Source organism: Panthera leo, chromosome E2 (genome assembly GCF_018350215.1).
Source record: "Panthera leo isolate Ple1 chromosome E2, P.leo_Ple1_pat1.1, whole genome shotgun sequence".
Lineage (NCBI taxonomy): Eukaryota > Metazoa > Chordata > Mammalia > Carnivora > Felidae > Panthera > Panthera leo.
Window position 1 is genome coordinate 11,582,634 of NC_056693.1, and position 15,875 is coordinate 11,598,508.

The following is a 15,875-nucleotide window of genomic DNA, read 5'->3' on the forward strand; positions in this document are numbered from 1 at the left end:
CTATGTGGCACATTTAAAACAAAACAAAACAAAACAAAACAAAACAAAACAAAACAAAACAAAACAGGAGTCTTCCTGGAATAATGGGTTCTTTAGTAGAGGGGACTTTCTCCAGGGTGGCTGAACTTCGCAACTTCAACAGACAATTTCCCACTCTGCGATGTGCCGCCCTTTGTTAACCGCCCCCAACCCCCAGTCTTCAGGAACTGGCATGAGGCCCTGTTTTAAGAGCTTAGATTCCTGTGAGGCAGAGCATTCCTTCCAACGGGCTCCAGAACTCCTGCGGTTGCAGAATTTTACTGACTGGACTCCGCAGGTCCCAAGAAGCCAGAGTTGCCCGGCGCTCGGCTCAAATTTCCAAGGATGTTCCAAACCCTGTGGGGCCCAGGGTGCTGGGCTCCTGAACATTTGGAGGCTGGGATACTGCGGCCAGGCCTCGGGCAGAAAGGTGAACACCGTCACGTCCTCACGGCTTGAAGGTGTAGGAAATAATGTCACTACACCGCAGCAGCGCCTCGGCCTGCACTCCTATCGGCGTCTGCAGCTGCAGCACGTAGAAATTGGCCACGTCCAGGTCGGCGGCTCCGAAGTGGGCGGTCACGTGCACACCCTCGTGCAGTGTGAAGTTCACCTGGTGACCCACCATGGCCAGCAGGCTGCGGAGGTAGCGTTCCCGAAGTGCGGCTCGGGCCTGCTGTTCCCGGGATTCCCGAGACTCTCGACCTACTGGAGATCCCGGGCTTCCAGGAACCTCTGGCTTCGGGGGGGCCCTGCGTCCGTCTGGGGCAAAGCCTCGGCTCAAGCCATCGGGGCCCCGGGGGAGCCGGAGCACAGGCACAGGAATGGCTGGTGGAGTCTGCATTATCCTGGCTGTTGGGTGAAGGGGAACAGAGGGAAGCCATTACACAGGGAGGGTGGGACTACAAGGGGGAGGTGGGGAGCAGGGGCTTGTCTACCCCACCTCATCTCAACTTGTCCCAAACCCAGTTCCTGCTTCTCCCTTTAGAAGGCCGCGGGGGTGCCTGGGTGGCTCGGTCCGTTAAGGGTCCGATTCTTGGTTTCCGCTTAGGACATGATCTCACAGTTCGTGGGTTCAAGCCCCACACCCGGCTCTGGGCAGACAGCGCAGAGCCTGCTTAGGATTCTCTCTCTCTCCCTCTCTCTGCCCCTCCCCGGCTCTCGCACTCTCTCTCAAAAATAATAAAAAAAACCTTTTTTTTAATGTTTTATTTTTGAGACAGAGAGAGACAGTGCGTGAGCAGGGGAGGGACAGAGAGAGAGCGAGAACACAGAATCCGAAGCAGGCTCCGGGCTCTGAGCGGTCAGCACAGAGCCCGACGCGACGCGGAACTCGAGCTCACAAACCGCCAGATCATGACTTGAGCCAAAGTCGGACGCTTAACCCATTGAGCCACCCGGGTGCCCCATCTCTCAAAAATAAATAAATAAAATCAGCCAGTAACCTCCTCCTCAGGAATTGGTACCACCATTCACAAGGTCCTCCTTTCCTCCCTCACGCACAGCCCATCCCATCCATAAGGAAATGCTCTCTTCCAAATAAATTCCCAATTACACCGAAGCCAATTTGAAAGGGCTTCCAGTGGCCAACTCTGGAATGATGTGAATGTTAAACTAATGCCAGTTACAGATTATAACCCACTGAAATAAAACAGAAATTCATGACTTGATGCTAATTATAAATAAATAAAAGAATAAATAAGGGAAGGAACTAAAATCACCAATGGACGCTAAAATTTGTAGACGAGCGTTGGATGAAGTCTAGTGTATCTACACAGTCTTCAAGTACTTCCTCACAAAATACTTATTTGTTGTAAAGAATAAACAGTAGCTTTATTTTTTTTTAATTTTGTTTAATGTTTATTTATTTTTGAGAGAGAGACAGAGTGTGAGCGGGGGAAGGGCAGAGAGAGAGAGAGAGAGAGACACAGAATCCGAAGCAGGCTCCAGGCTCTGAGCGGTCGGCACAGAGCCCGATGCGGGGCTCGAACTCTCGAACCTCGAGATCATGACCTGAGCCAAAGGCAGACGCTTAACCGGCTGAGCCACCCAGGCGCCCCAACGGTAACTTTATAGTGGAGGAATCTGGTGGACCCTACCTTCACTTAGGCATCAAAGCCATCATGTGCAGTAAAGGGACAAAAGACCCCATGTGCCTTCTGAGGTGATACACTGAAGGACAGGGCACCACTTCCGTGGTATTCCTACCAAATATGGATTACTGAAATCCAATCACGAGAAAGCTCACATTGAGGGACTTCTACAAAAAAGTGAGCCTGAGTTCCTTAAAAATAACAAGGTCCTGGGGTGCTGGGCTGGCTCAGTCAGTAGAGTATGTCACTCTTGGTCTCAGGGCCAAGAGTTTGACCCCCACTTTGGGCACAGAGCTTACGTTAAAAAAAAAAAAAAAAATGGGGGCACCTGGCTGGCTCAGTCGGGAGAGCACGCGACTCCTGATCTCAGGGTTGTGAGTTCAAGCTCCGTGTTGGGCATGGAGCCTACTTAAATTAAAAAAAACAAAAGGGGCGCCTGGGTGGCTCGGTCGGTTAAGCGTCCGACTTCGGCTCAGGTCATGATCTCACGGTCTGTGAGTTCGAGCCCCGCGTCGGGCTCTGTGCTGACAGCTCAGAGCCTGGAGCCTGTTTCAGATTCTGTGTTTCCCTCTCTCTCTGACCCTCCCCCGTTCATGCTTTGTCTCTCTCTGTCTCAAAGATAAATAAACGTTAAAAAAAATTTGTTTTTAATAAAATAAAACAAACAAACAAACAAACAAACAAACAAAATGGGGCACCCGGGTGGCTCAGTTGGTTAAACATCTGACTCTTGATCTTGGCTCAGGACCTGAGCAGTACGGAGCCTACTTGGGATTCTCTCTCTCTCCCTATCTCTCTGCCCCGCCCCTACTCGTGGGCGCGCGCACTCTCTCTCTCTTTCAAAATAAGTAAATAAACAAAAAAAGAAGAAGAAAATCATAAGGAAGAGAAAATACATTAACAGTACTGTACTGTATTTATTGAAAAAAATGCATGTGTAAGTGCACCGATGCAGTTCAAACCCCCCACCGTTCAAGGATCAACTGTTGTGTACGTATTCCCAGCCTGACACCCCTGCCCCCATCTTGCCCCCCCATCGCTTCCTTCCTGGACTACTGAAGTCAACTCCCCCCGGGGCCCTGGCTTCCACTCTCACTGTCCCCCCACCTGCAAGTCTGTCCCCACGCACAGCCAGAAGGACCTCGTTCGCACCTAACACCTACCATCTAACACCTGAGTCAGGTCACATGCCTCCTCTGCCGAGAACCTTCCCCTGGCTTCAGCCTCGCCCAGAGGCAAAGCCAACGTCCTCACCACAGCCCTCAACGGCCGCTCGTGCTTCGGACCCCGCCAGCACCCTCGTGGCGGGCCAAGCTTCCCTCTCTAGCCCAGCCCCTCTGGCTGCCTTGCTGGGCTGCGAACGCGCCTGGCACAGAAGTCCCTCTCAGACCCCTGCACTTGAAGTTCCCCTCTGCTTGTATCTCCTCTCCGCCTTCTCTGCGCTACCCCACATTCTTCCACGCCCTCACCAGCCTCGTTGGTAGCGCGCAGGACTCTTCTGACGTGATATTGTATATTTATTGTCCTGCCTAGGGCCCTTCTCCTCCGCTAGATGCCTGCCTCCCTCCCCGTGGGCAGCGACCTTGCTTTCTCCCGGGTGCTGACCCCCAGCTTCCTGGAACACTGTGTGGCAGGACCCAGAGACCAGGCTCCTTAAAACATTGTTCCTGCTTGAATGAATGGAGGGGAAATTGAGCTCCCAGGCCTGCTTAGCTGGGTGACTTCAAGGGACAGTTTCCAGGCTGGACAGGGCCTGGTGATTAACAGAAGTGACAAATTTTAGGCACATGGTGTCCCATCCCTGGGCCACTCCCGGTACGGGGGAGATCAAGATGATCCTTGGGGCGCCTGGGTGGCTCAGTCGGTTAAGCGTCCGACTTCGGCCCAGGTCACGATCTCACGGTTCGTGGGTTCGAGCCCCGCATCGGGCTCTGTGCTGACAGCGCAGAGCCTGGAGCCTGTTTCAGATTCTGTGTCTCCCTCTCTCTCTGCCCCTCCCCCACTCGCGCTCTGTCTCCCTCTGTCTCAAAAATAAACATTTAAAAAAAAAAAAAAAAAAAAAGATGATCGTTTTTCTTGTTCAGCTCTTCCCGTCTCTGCAGCTCAACGGTGAGCTCCTTGGGAGCAGGGACGCCACAGACAAATGGGTCAAGGCCGTAGAGGAGGGTTTCTCCCCAACATTGACGATATTTGGGACTGGATTTTTCTTTTTTTTTTTTTTTTTTTTAAGTGTATTCATCTTTGAGAGAGAGAGAGACAGAGCATGAACAGGGGAGGGGCAGAGAAAGCGAGGGAGACACAGCATCCGAAGCAGGCTCCAGGCTCCGAGCTGCCAGCACAGAGCTCGACGCGGGGCTGGAACTCCCGGACCGCGGGATCGTGACCTGAGACGAAGTCGGATGTTTAACCGGCAGAGCCATCCAGGCGACCCGGGACTGGATCGTTCTCTGTGGTGGTGTGGCGGGCTGTCCAGGGCATAGGTGTAGGACTTTAGCAGCAGCCCTAGCCTCTACCCATTAGATGCCAGTAGCAACCCCCCCACACACACCATTACCCCCTGCCATGACGACCAAAACTGTCCCCCGTTGGTGAAGAGTATGGTATGAGAATTACACCTCAATAAAGCCTTTTTCTTTTAAAAGATTTTATTTATTTCTTTAAATATTTTTTAAATGTTCGTTTATTTTTGAGAGAGGGAGAGAGTGCGCGCGCGCGCGCGCACCCTAGTGGGGGAGGGGCAGCGAGAGTGGGGGGCAGAGGATCCCAAGTGGGCTCCACGCTGAGCGATAGCAAAGGGCACAATGCGGGGCTTGAACCCACGAGCCTCGGGATTATGACCCGAGCTGAAGCTGGACGCCCCACGGATAGAGCCACCCAGGTGCCCCTAGAAGATTTTATTGTTTTTAAAGTGATCTCTGCACTGGGTGTGAGGCTGGAACTTACAACTCTGAGATCGAGTGGCAGGCCATACTGACCGAGCCAGCCAAGTGCTGTAATATACGGATAACTTTAAAAAAAAAAAAAAAGGCTTTAAAGGGGCGCCTGAGTGGCTCGATGGGTTGAGCGTCCAACTCTTGACCTCGGATCAGGGCATGATTTCATGGTTCTTGGGATCGAGCCCCACATCGGGCTCTATACTGACGGCACAGAGCCTGTTTGAGATTCTCTCTCTCCCTCTCTCTCTGCCCCTCCCCATGCTGGTGCACGCGCGTGCTCTCTCTCTCTCTCTCTCAAATAAATAAATAAACATTAAAAAAATAAATGAATTAACATCACAAAAGGCTTCAGGGGGATGCCTGGCTGGTTCAGTCAGTAGAGCATGTGACTCTTGATCTCAGGGTCGTGAGTTCCAGACCCACATTGGGCATGGAGCCCACTCTTTTTTTTTTTTTTTTTTTTTTTTTTTTAAGTAGGCTGCCACCCCAGTGTGGAGCCCAACGTAGGGCTCGAACCCATGAGCCTGACGTCATGACCTGAGCCGAGATCAAGAGTTGGACGCTTAATCGAACGAGCCCTCCAGGCGCCCCAGTAGTTTTAAAATTCTAATTTCAAAAAGGCAGGGGCGTATCGTAATGTTTCCGTGTCCCTTAAAAGATGTTAGACTCCCGGAGCCTCTGGCTGGCTCAATTGGTAGAGTATGAGGCTCTTGATCTCAGGGCTGTGTATGGAGCCTACTTTAAATTAAATTAAATTAAACTAAATTAAACTTAAAAATGTTAGATGTCCCCCTCAGGAATCTGAACGTCCTCTCCTATCCTTCCCTACTCCCCAGACTTTCTGTCCCGGTCCAGACCTTCCCCAGGGACTGGCTTTTACGTCCTACAGATCAGACACCCCTACTGCTGACCCAGATTGAATCCCTATTAGCAGAAGTTGGCACATTTTCTCTGTAAGGGGCCTGACGGTGAATACTGTAGGCTCTGTGGGCTATAGGGTCTGTCACAACTACTCAACGTTGTCACAGTTGCAACACAGCGGCCACAGGCAGACACGAAAATAATCAACACGGCTGTTCTTAAAACCTCACTTATTGGGACACTGACATTTCAATTTGATCTCATTTCATGCACCACAAAAATTTCTCCAAGTCTTCCAAGCACTTCCAGAGTAAACCTTGGCACTTGGGGGACTCAGTCGGTTAAGCGTCCCGGCTCTCGATTTCAGCTCAGGTCGTGATCTCACCGTTCTCAAGTTCGAGCCCCGCGTGGGGCTCCGTGCTGACAGGGCAGGGCCTGCTTGGGATTCTCTCTCCCCCTCTCTCTGCCCCTCCCCTGCTCGTGCTCTCTCTCTCTGTCTCTCAAAATAAGTAATAAAGTAAACTGAGGGGAAAAAAGGTAAAACCCACTCTTGGCTGCCAGGCCACACAAGACCGGGAGGCGGGCCATTAGCTTACCCCCCTCAGCGGATAGGAAGGTGTTGATTCGGGGAGACGGGTGGTTCTTAGCCCTCCCGGATTCGCTACGAGGGATCTGGACAGGTCACCGCGGCTCTGCAAACAGCCTCCCTGCTCAGTTTCCTCATCTGTAAAATGAAGCAAAAAAAGAAAAAAAAAAAAAAAAAAAAAAGACTCAGACTTCCTAGGGTTCCGGGAGACCCTTTCAGGCGGCAATGGGCGATCACACAAGGGACATCCCACAGCACCCGGGACTCCCCCTGGCTTTCTCTGCCGCCCACGTTCAACCCAGCGGTAAAGTCACCTTCGGAAAGGTATCCAGAATCCAGCAACTTTTCACCTCCGCTCGCTCTCCTCCCCCCCCCCCCCCCCCCCCCCCCCCCCCCCCCCCCCGCCCCAGCCCAGCCACCGTCTCCGTCCCCCTTCACAGCCTCCACCGCCACCCTGCAGTCTGTTCCCTACGCAGACACAGCTCAGCAAATATTTGTTGAAGGGAAAGGAAGGATCCACCCGTCCACATTATCCAAGTGCCTGCTCGGGGGCCCAGCTCACGTGGGGTGGTGCCAGGGACAGGGTGGTGAGGGAAACCGCCCTCCCAGGCCAGTGGGTGACACAGACTTGTTTCTGGACAATGCCTACCCAGAGCCGGCAGGGCTGGAGGAGCCTCAGGTGCCCAGAGGGGCCACCTGGCCCAAGAAGGGGGCAAGAGATAGCCAGCCAGGAAGGGTGTTGTATCTGAGCAGCCCTACATGAAATAAGGAACTGAGTCCTGTAGACACATCTGGGGGGACAGCGTTCCAGTCAGTGGGAACAGCAAATACAAAGCCCAGGGAAGGGTGACTCTGAGGCAAAGCAAGGAGGCCAGCGTGGAGGAGGTGGGAGCAGGGGCAGATCGGCAGGGAGGGGCCTCGAAGACTGAGGTGAGGGCTTGGCTCACTACTCTTGAGGCAAGAGCCTTGGGATGGTTCTGAGCAGGGGAGGGACAGGACCTGACTGATTTTCACATGATCCTTCTCCCTGCAGGGAGCCCAGTGAGGAAGGTGCCTCGGTGGCCCAGGCGGGCAGAGCATGATGGTGCCTGGAACAGGGTGGGGGCCGTGGGGGTGGGGGAAAGTGGTCAGATGAGGGTTGGGTTTTTTTTTTAATGTTTTTACTTATTTATTTATTTTTGAGAGAGAGAGAGAGAGAGAGAGGGAGACACAGAATCTGAAGCAGGCTCCAGGCTCGGAGCCGTCAGCACAGAGCCCGACGCGGGGCTCGAACTCGCGAACCGCGAGATCATGACCTGAGCCACAGTCAGGACGCTCAACCAGCCACCCAGGCGCCCCACGTTTTTGATCTGTTAACACGCACTATTATGTCAGTTTCAGGACTCCATTTCCTTTCTTTGACCACTACCGCTGTAGATGGGATTAAGGGATATACACACTTTCTAATTTATCTGACCACTGCCCTTCGCACTCCAAGCTTAGCCAAGGCTCATCAGCCCCCAGGGCTTTCACCCAACCTAGGTTAACACTCCAGTGATTTAAGAGATACACCCTAGTCTGTAGGGCTAGGACGTCCCACGGTACTGATGGGAATTAAGCAAATGGCCACAAATCACATGAGATCCCTAGATAAAACAACCAACGGAGATTTGGTCATACCACGTAATCCCCGTTCTCCTGAAGAGGAAACTGGCACTGGGAGATGCCAAATCATTTACTGGGTGCAAGCTGGTGAGTGGCAGGAAAAGGGAGCGAACCCAGGTTGCCCTGGGTTGGACAACAGACCTGGGCCATCACCCCTGCTCTCTGCAGGGTAGATTTGTTTCAGGGTCAGCGCACCACTGGAGGTCTTGGAACCAAGGTGTGACCTGATAAGAAGCTGGTTTAAGAAAGGTCAGGTAGGGTGTGCCCAAGAAGGCAAAAGCAGGCATTATCCCTTCTCCCTGGTGACCAGGCCCCAGAATCCTTTATCCTCTAAGCCAAGGGTTTCTGGCCCAAAGATTTCAGAAAAATGGCCGAACCCACCCCCACGACTTGCACAGTCAAGACTCCAGACCCCATCACTTAGGTCACGAACAAGGAAGGGCAGGAGATTCACAGACCTCCCTTCTTGGGGCCTCAGTGCTGACTTCCAAGAAAGCGGGAATGGATCAGTTCAAGGGACAGACGTTTAGTGAACCCTTCAGTAGCCAGGGGAGGGATAGCAAGTTACCAGGTTAACAGTGAAGACCCCAGACCTTCGCTAATTAACCAAGGTGCCGACAGGTCCACACACACCCCAGAGGTGGCCCTGTGGGATGCAAATCAGTTAAAATGGAGCCTCCAGAGAGGGTCGGAACCTCAAGCACGCAATACTTCCCCTCCCCTCTGCCCCCTGGGCTGGTCAGTTTCCTTTCAATTCCGCCCTGGCCACCCACAGCTAGCCTTTTCTTATACTAAGTAGGTCCTCCCGGCCCCCAGGCGTCCATTCCCTACTCAGCCTGGGCTGGGTGTCCTCCCGGCTCAGATCAGGCAAGCGATTCCGTCCCGCCAAGGCGGGAGTCACAACTGCTGCCGTTGTTACTGTTACCGTCGTCGTCGTTGTTATTTTCCCGAGGGAGAGAGAGCATTCTGAGCGGCCCGGGCCCCTCACCCCAACCCCGGCGCCGGAACGTCCCCGATGCTGCGTTCCGGACCGGAGTCCCCATGCAGGCGTCCGGGGACCACAACGTCCCCACGGCCAGCGTTGCAGGCGCGGACCTGCCCCTTCCCGCCACTCCCGGCCGCGCACGCGGGCGGGCGTCCGGGGCCAGGCCCGGGGAGAGGGAGTGAAACGTGCTCGCGCCCCACCACCGACACCCAAGCACTCACCGAGGTCCGCGGCGCCCGGCGCCCCCACTTCCGCCGGCGCCCCAGCTGCAGAGGCCCGGGCGGGCCGCGAGCCGCCCAGCCTGGGTTCCGCCCGCGCTGCCGCCGCCCCACGTGGTGGCGGGCGGGCTCTCGGGCTCGGAAACCAGCGCGGCCCCACGCACCACCCCGCCCCGCGGCTGGGCCCATCGCTTCCATCTGATCCGCCCGCCTGCGAGGTGGGGGGCGTCCGGGATGCCCGCTTTAGGGAAGAAGAAACTGAGGTTCGGAGAGGAGGAGACTTCCTCCGGGCTGAGTTAAGGACAGAGCTTGGTCTCCCCCTACACGTGCACACTCCTTCCCTTCACCTGCAGTCCAAACCGCAGCTCCTCTCTCTGAAACCTTGAGCAGCCACACGGCAGGAAAAAGGCTTGGAGCGGGCAGCAGCAGGACCCGAGGTGGTGGTTCTGTCTAGCAGTCCCCCCCTGCCGCCCCGTTTTACAAAGGGGGAAACTGAGGCCCTGAAAAACGGAATGTCTGGCTTTAAGTGCTATGGAACCTCACTGCCTGGGGCTCAGATGGAATTCACTTCTTCCACATTTTTTTCCATAAGCCAGGGGCTTCACGGCCCCAGCAGATCCCCAAGACCGAGTGCCTGGCACACAGCCCCTCTGTGAGGTCTGTTGAAAGAACGTGCTGGAGGGGCCTGGGCGGCGCAGTCCGTTAAGCGTCCGTCTCTTGAGCTCGGCTCAGGCCATGATCTCTCTCACATTTTGTGAGTTCCAGCCCTGCATGGGGCTCTGCACCCATGGTGTGGAACCTGCTTGGGATTCTGTCTCTCCGTCTCTCTGCCCCTCCCCAGCTTGTGCTCTAAAAAAATAAATAAATAAACAAACAAGAAAGAAAGAAAGAAAAAGAGAATGTGCTGAATACCCATTTGTTGACCGACCTATGAAGAAGCAGGATTTATGTGAACCAGGCCGATTTGACTCTTGCCCTCTGGAACCCACATTCTTGGAGGGCCGGGAGGGGCAGAATAGGATATACCTGAGCAAATACATCAACAAGATCCTGCAGGGCTTGTGATGAGTGATACAAAAGGAATAAAATAAGGATAATGGGGTAACAGGTGGTAGAGTCAGGGGAGCTTCTCTAGTTGGGTGGTCAAAGGAGGTGGCAGTGAAGAAGCCCCTTTAGGTAATAGATGGGGAAACTGAGGCCCAGGGAAGAAGTGAGGACAGATGGAGGTCACGGTTGTAAAGCCTTGAGCAGGGTGGAGATGCTTTAGATACAGTGGCCAGGGAGGCCCTGGGCTCTCCGGAGGACGATTGAGCTCAGACCTGAATAACAATATGAGGAACCCTCTGGCCCGGAGCAGTGCTCCTGGGACATTAGCATGTGCAATTCACTCAGAGCTGGGCTGGGGACCCAGGGGAGGACAGACCCCGGCCCCTGACCTCAGCGAGCTTGTGTTGGGTGGGGGTGGGGAGGGAAGAGAGGACCGTCAACAGATAGGTCTATGTTATTATGATGTGGCCGGTGCCAGGAAGAAAAGGAAACTTGTAAGGGTTGGAGGGTGGGGCAGGGTGTTGATGCCACTTCAAACAGTGATCGCAGTGAGCTGCTTTGCGGAGGCAAGTTCAAGGAGGCCCGCGTGGAGGGAGGTGAAGACAGTTGCTTCTTTGGTTTTTATAGTGATTCCAGGTTTAGGAGCAGAGTAGATGTATATAACCGCAACCCTCCTCGCCTTAACCAGCCCTCCGCCGCAGGCGTTGGTCTCAGAAATCCAAAGCCCTTAAGTGGACACAAGACCCCCTCGGCCCCAAGGCAGTTTCTCACGCAACTCAATCACCCACGCCTCTCCCCACGCCCTGCCCCCCTTCCTTGTTATTCTGGAACATACAAGGCTGGCCGGCCCCCTCACCTCCTTCGGGGCTCAAGTGCCCCACGCTCTTCCCCTGTAGAAAACCGACCAAGGCCCCACCCCCACCCCCACCCCGGCAACCCTGCCCCTTTATAGCCCTTCCTAGTTTTTTATTCGGCCCCATCGCACTTGCCGGCCTGGAAGGCACTCCGTTTTACAGTTATCTGGTTGAGAGTCTGTCTCCCCCCCACAAATATACTGCGTGAGAGGAGATTATTGGCTGTCCTGTTCACCGCTATACCCTCAGTACTTAGAACAGAATCTAGTGCAAAGTGCTCAATAAATGTTTGCCCCCTGAGTGTTTATTGTAACGCATTTAATGGAATAGACCGAAACGTGGCCCCCGCCGTATTCTCTCTCCGGGGTGCATGTAGGCATCCTGCGCCTCGGTTTCACCGGTCCTAAAAAGGCATCAGGAATGGGCGTTTGTGTGCACGGTCGTGTGACCTCGGCGTCGTTAAGGTTTGGTCGCTAAGAAAATGCAGTGGGCTCGTCTTTGATCGAGTTTGGCTGCCGCCCGGGCCCCTGCGGGGCCGCCCCGTCCTCGCCCGCCAGGTCCCGCCCCGGTGGGTGGAGCCACGGGCCGGGCCAGCACGTGTAAGAGTTCGCGGCGGGTCGCCGCAGTCACTCACCTGAGCGCCTCGGTCTGAGCGCGCACGGCCCGCGCGTCCTCCGCCCGCCCGCTCACCAGCCCGCCCGGCCCTCGACTCATGTCCCGCCGCAAGGCCGGCTGCATGCCCCGCCGAGTAGACCCCGCGCCCGCCGCCAACACAGACGACGAGATGGAGATGCCGGACCTCGTCATCGAAATGAAGCCGGAGCCAGACGTGCGGCCCCTACAGGCCCCGGGGCTGGGGCCCTTCTCCCCGAAGGAAGTGCCCACGCCGGGGCGGTTCGAGGGCGAACCCCGCCGTTCCTCCGGCCCCGTGCCCGTCGGGAGCCCTCTCCACGCCCTCGGCGCGCGGAACCAGTGGGCACTGTGGACGCCGCTGATCCTCAACCCTCGCGGTGAGCGCCCCCTGCCCCTGCCCCGCCTCCCTCCCCCTTCACTCGGGTGGGACGCCCTCCTCCGGGCACCGACCCCCGACCCCCCGGCCTTATTTCCCTTGCTTGGTCCTGGCCTCCAGCCCCCTTTCTGACCTTCGGGGTTTCCCTCTCCCTCGGAACCCCCAGCCCCCATCCGGGCCCCACCCGACGCTTACCACCCGCTTCCTCCCAGCAGACCGCCAGCCCTGGACCGACAAACACCCAGATCTGTTGACCTGCGGCCGCTGCCTGCAGACCTTTCCTTTGGAAGCCATCACTGCTTTCGTGGACCACAAGAAGCTGGACTGTCAGCTTTTCAGAGGCCCCAGCCCCGGCCAGGGCTCAGGTGAGTCAAGCCGGGATGCAGTCCCCCTCTCAAGTTCAAGGGCCTGGCTTCCTGTGGGAGAAGGGGCTGAACTGGACAGGCGGGGCAGTGAGCACTACTTCCCCTTTCTCGCTCCCCATCGGGTGCAGCCTAGGCGTGGCCAGGGCCTGCCCTGTCCTAGGGCTGGGACTAGTGGCGGGGGTGGAGGGGGGGGGGGGGGGGGCGTGCGGGCAGGGGCTGGGCATGAAGGAGGGCCGCCCACAGGGTGTGGCCAGCCCCTGAAGACTGGTCTGGGGATTTGCCACACACACACCCCCAATCTGGTTTCACTTCTCCTTCCCCTTGGCCAGAAATAACTGGCCAGGTGGCCGGACCAGTGTGGCAGTAGGGGGACCTCTGGGGAGGGCAGCGGCCTGGGGGAGGGGAGGCTGAGGCCGGCTGGAAGTGCGGCATTACCACCCCCTCCCCTCCCACCCCATTATTAGCGCCGATTGAGGTGCCGGTGCATTTGCTCAGAGCCAGGGAAGGGGCTTCTGGCTTCCCTCTCCGATGGAATCTCCCAGCCCTGCCCGCTGGGAAGCCCCTGGTTTGGGCCAGGTCCTCGGTGTCTGGACACCTGGGTTCCTTCTCTTAGAAGGGAATGAAAGCCCTTAACGTGGTACTAGACTCGCGGGAAGCTTTTGGTCATCACAGGCTGTGGGGGGGCATCTAAACCTCCAAATTTTCATCCCCTGGCCATTGTGCTCCTAGGACTTTTGAGAAATAGAATTATATTCAGGCCTGGGGTGGGGGGGGGGTTCTGTGATGGGGGAGGGGAGGGAGGGGCTGTGACTGGATCAGCCCGAGAGTTGAAGCCAGCAGGGTGGCCTGGTGGCCCAGGGAGGGGCTATGATGGGATCACTGGAACACTCCCAGGTGCTTGGACTTGGTGGAGCGTGGGCACTCCCGCCACGTGGGTGTAGTGCAGTTCATGTTTACTGAGGGTTTACGTGGACCAAGACTTTCAGTTCTTCTCCGTTCAACGTCACAACACCCCTCAAAGGTTAGAATCCCCGTGTTCTAACAAATGAGAGAACAGGGCCAGAGAGGAGCGTTTCTTGCCCAAGGTCACGCAGCTAGGGAGCCCAAGAACTAGTTGGTGGACACGAGAGGCTGGCCCTCCCCAGCCCCCATCTGTGCTCCTGACCCGGTGTTGCGCCAGGAAAGCCACCCCGCCCGACTGTCTAGGACTTGAAGAGTACTGATAGTGCCTGGAGGGTCTAGAGAAAACACCCAATTTGGAGGGCTCTTAATTTGGGGTCCACGCAGAGGGAGAGGGAACCTCACTGACCACCCCTCCCAACTTCTAGGTGGCCGCTTCCCTCCTCGGCCCCCTCTTCTGTAAGGCAGGGAACAGGAGACCGTGCATGGAACCCGTGAACTTGGGGCCTGGCACAGAACCCCGCTCAGTAATCAAACGCTGTATTTAAGCCGAGCATCTTTTTTGAAAATCTGTCTCCCGCTCCCCAGGCTTCTGGGTTGAAACCCCAACTCCACCCTTCTAAGCTCGTCAGCTTGGGGAAAGGTCTTTGCCCGTTCTCCCTTCCCGACTCCCTCCCATAAAACAGCCCTCCCCACCCCACCCCTCACCCTGCTTTAACTTCTGGTGAAGACTTTCAAACACAGAAAATCCTCAGGTATGCACCATCCACTCCGCAGGTTTTCCTTACTCGCCTGCCCGCCCGCTTCTGAGCATCAGCTTCTGGAGGACGGGGTGCTTGCCTGCCTTCCTTACCGGGCCTTCTCAGCCCCCGGAGTGGAGCCTTTCCCGCGGAAGGTGTCCACCTGGCAGGTGCGAGTCGCACCTGTCGCTTTGCCCCGTCTAACACCGGGCCCTTCTCGTTGCAGCACGCCAGGACCCCAAGGCCCTGGGCTGCTTCCGCTGCGGGAGACAGTTCTCAGGGGCCTGGAAACTGCTGCGCCACGCCCAGTGGGACCACGGACTGTCCATCTACCAGACGGAACCCGAGGCCCCAGAGGCCCCGCTGCTGGGCCTGGCAGAGGTGGCCGCCGCCGTGTCGGCAGTGCTGGAGCCGGAAGCCGAGGCCAAGGGCCCCCGGGCGGGCATCCCCCCGCGGCGGAGCCCCACCTGCCCCGTGTGCGCGAAGACCCTCAGCTCCTTCAGCAATCTCAAAGTGCACATGCGCTCGCACACAGGCGAGCGGCCCTACGCCTGTGACCAGTGTCCCTACACCTGTACCCAGAGTAGCAAGCTCAACCGCCACAAGAAGACCCACCGGCAGCCACGGCCTCAGAGCCCCTGCAAGGCCAAAGCCAGTCCAGAACAGGCCTCTGCCGCCGCCCCTCCTGAGCCAGCGGCCCACGCCGCGGCCCCGGCCCGCACCCTCCTGCGCAGCAGTGGCGAGAGCGCCGGAGCGGCCGCCACGGCGGGGGTCCAGGAACCCGGGGCTCCCGGTGGTGGGGCGCAGGTGGGCCCCGGCGGGGCCAGTTGGGAAGCTACCACCAAGGAACAGAGAACTGAGCCTGCGAAGGGCCCGACGTCCCCCAAGAAGCTGCCAAAGCCGGCGGTCAAGAGCCGCGGGCCCGGGGGCAGCTGTGAGTTCTGTGGAAAGCACTTCACCAACAGCAGCAACCTGACGGTGCACCGGCGCTCGCACACGGGCGAGCGGCCCTACACCTGCGAGCTCTGTCCCTACGCCTGTGCCCAGAGCAGCAAGCTCAACCGCCACCGCCGCATGCACGGCCTGGGGCCGGGCAGCACCCGCTTCGAATGTCCCCACTGCTGTGTGCCCTTCGGCCTGCGTGCCACCCTGGACAAACACCTGCGGCAGAAGCACCCCGAGGTGGCCGGGGACGCCTGAGGCGCGGGAACGCCCTCTCTGCGGTCCCTGGTACCACCGTTACTGTGCTTGTCGACCTTGGCCTTGGCTCTGCTGCGAGTAAACCTCCCGCCTGGAACACACACGTTTGGACTCTGGCTTTCTTGGGGTGTCTGAGGCGGGGCGGGAGGCTTCCCTCTTTAGGGTGGACGGCTGGACAGACCGGTTTGCAGTGAGGGGGTGAGGAGAAAGGCCAGCCCCCAGTGCCCCAGGCACAGCAAGACTGGCACAGAAAGCCGTGCTCCCGGTTCCCGGTGTGGGCGAGGCCAGGGCAGGGGCCGAGACGAGGGTGGGGAGAAGCCCGGACCTGTCACCAGAGGGCCCTGGGCAAAGTCCTGGCCTGTCCTCCACATGCCCAGTCCAGGCCCTTCCCCACAGATCCCCACTGATCGTGCCCCTGC

General features: G+C 57.2%; 2 protein-coding genes across 6 annotated transcripts; one reads left to right on the top strand and one right to left on the bottom strand.

Moving 5' to 3' along the window:
- Window positions 1-72: 72 nt before the first annotated feature.
- Window positions 73-12,615, bottom strand: GEMIN7 (gem nuclear organelle associated protein 7). 5 transcript variants are annotated; one of them, XM_042918231.1, is made up of 3 exons: window positions 12,507-12,615; window positions 6,505-6,632; window positions 73-870 (listed from the first exon to the last, which is right to left on the bottom strand). In XM_042918231.1, the coding sequence occupies exon 3, from the start codon at window positions 860-862 to the stop codon at window positions 467-469; it is 396 nt and encodes a 131-aa protein (XP_042774165.1). In that variant the 5' UTR covers window positions 863-870; window positions 6,505-6,632; window positions 12,507-12,615; the 3' UTR covers window positions 73-466. The 5 variants fall into 5 exon arrangements, with proteins under 5 accessions (XP_042774165.1, XP_042774163.1, XP_042774164.1 ...); XM_042918229.1 differs by lacking the exon at window positions 12,507-12,615 and adding an exon at window positions 9,345-9,480; XM_042918230.1 differs by lacking the exon at window positions 12,507-12,615 and adding an exon at window positions 9,064-9,322.
- Window positions 11,356-15,461, top strand: ZNF296 (zinc finger protein 296). The gene is made up of 3 exons (XM_042918227.1): window positions 11,356-12,252; window positions 12,467-12,616; window positions 14,483-15,461. Exons 1-3 carry the CDS (start codon window positions 11,955-11,957, stop codon window positions 15,454-15,456), a joined length of 1,422 nt encoding a protein of 473 aa, XP_042774161.1. The 5' UTR covers window positions 11,356-11,954; the 3' UTR covers window positions 15,457-15,461.
- The last annotated feature ends 414 nt before the right edge of the window (window positions 15,462-15,875 follow it).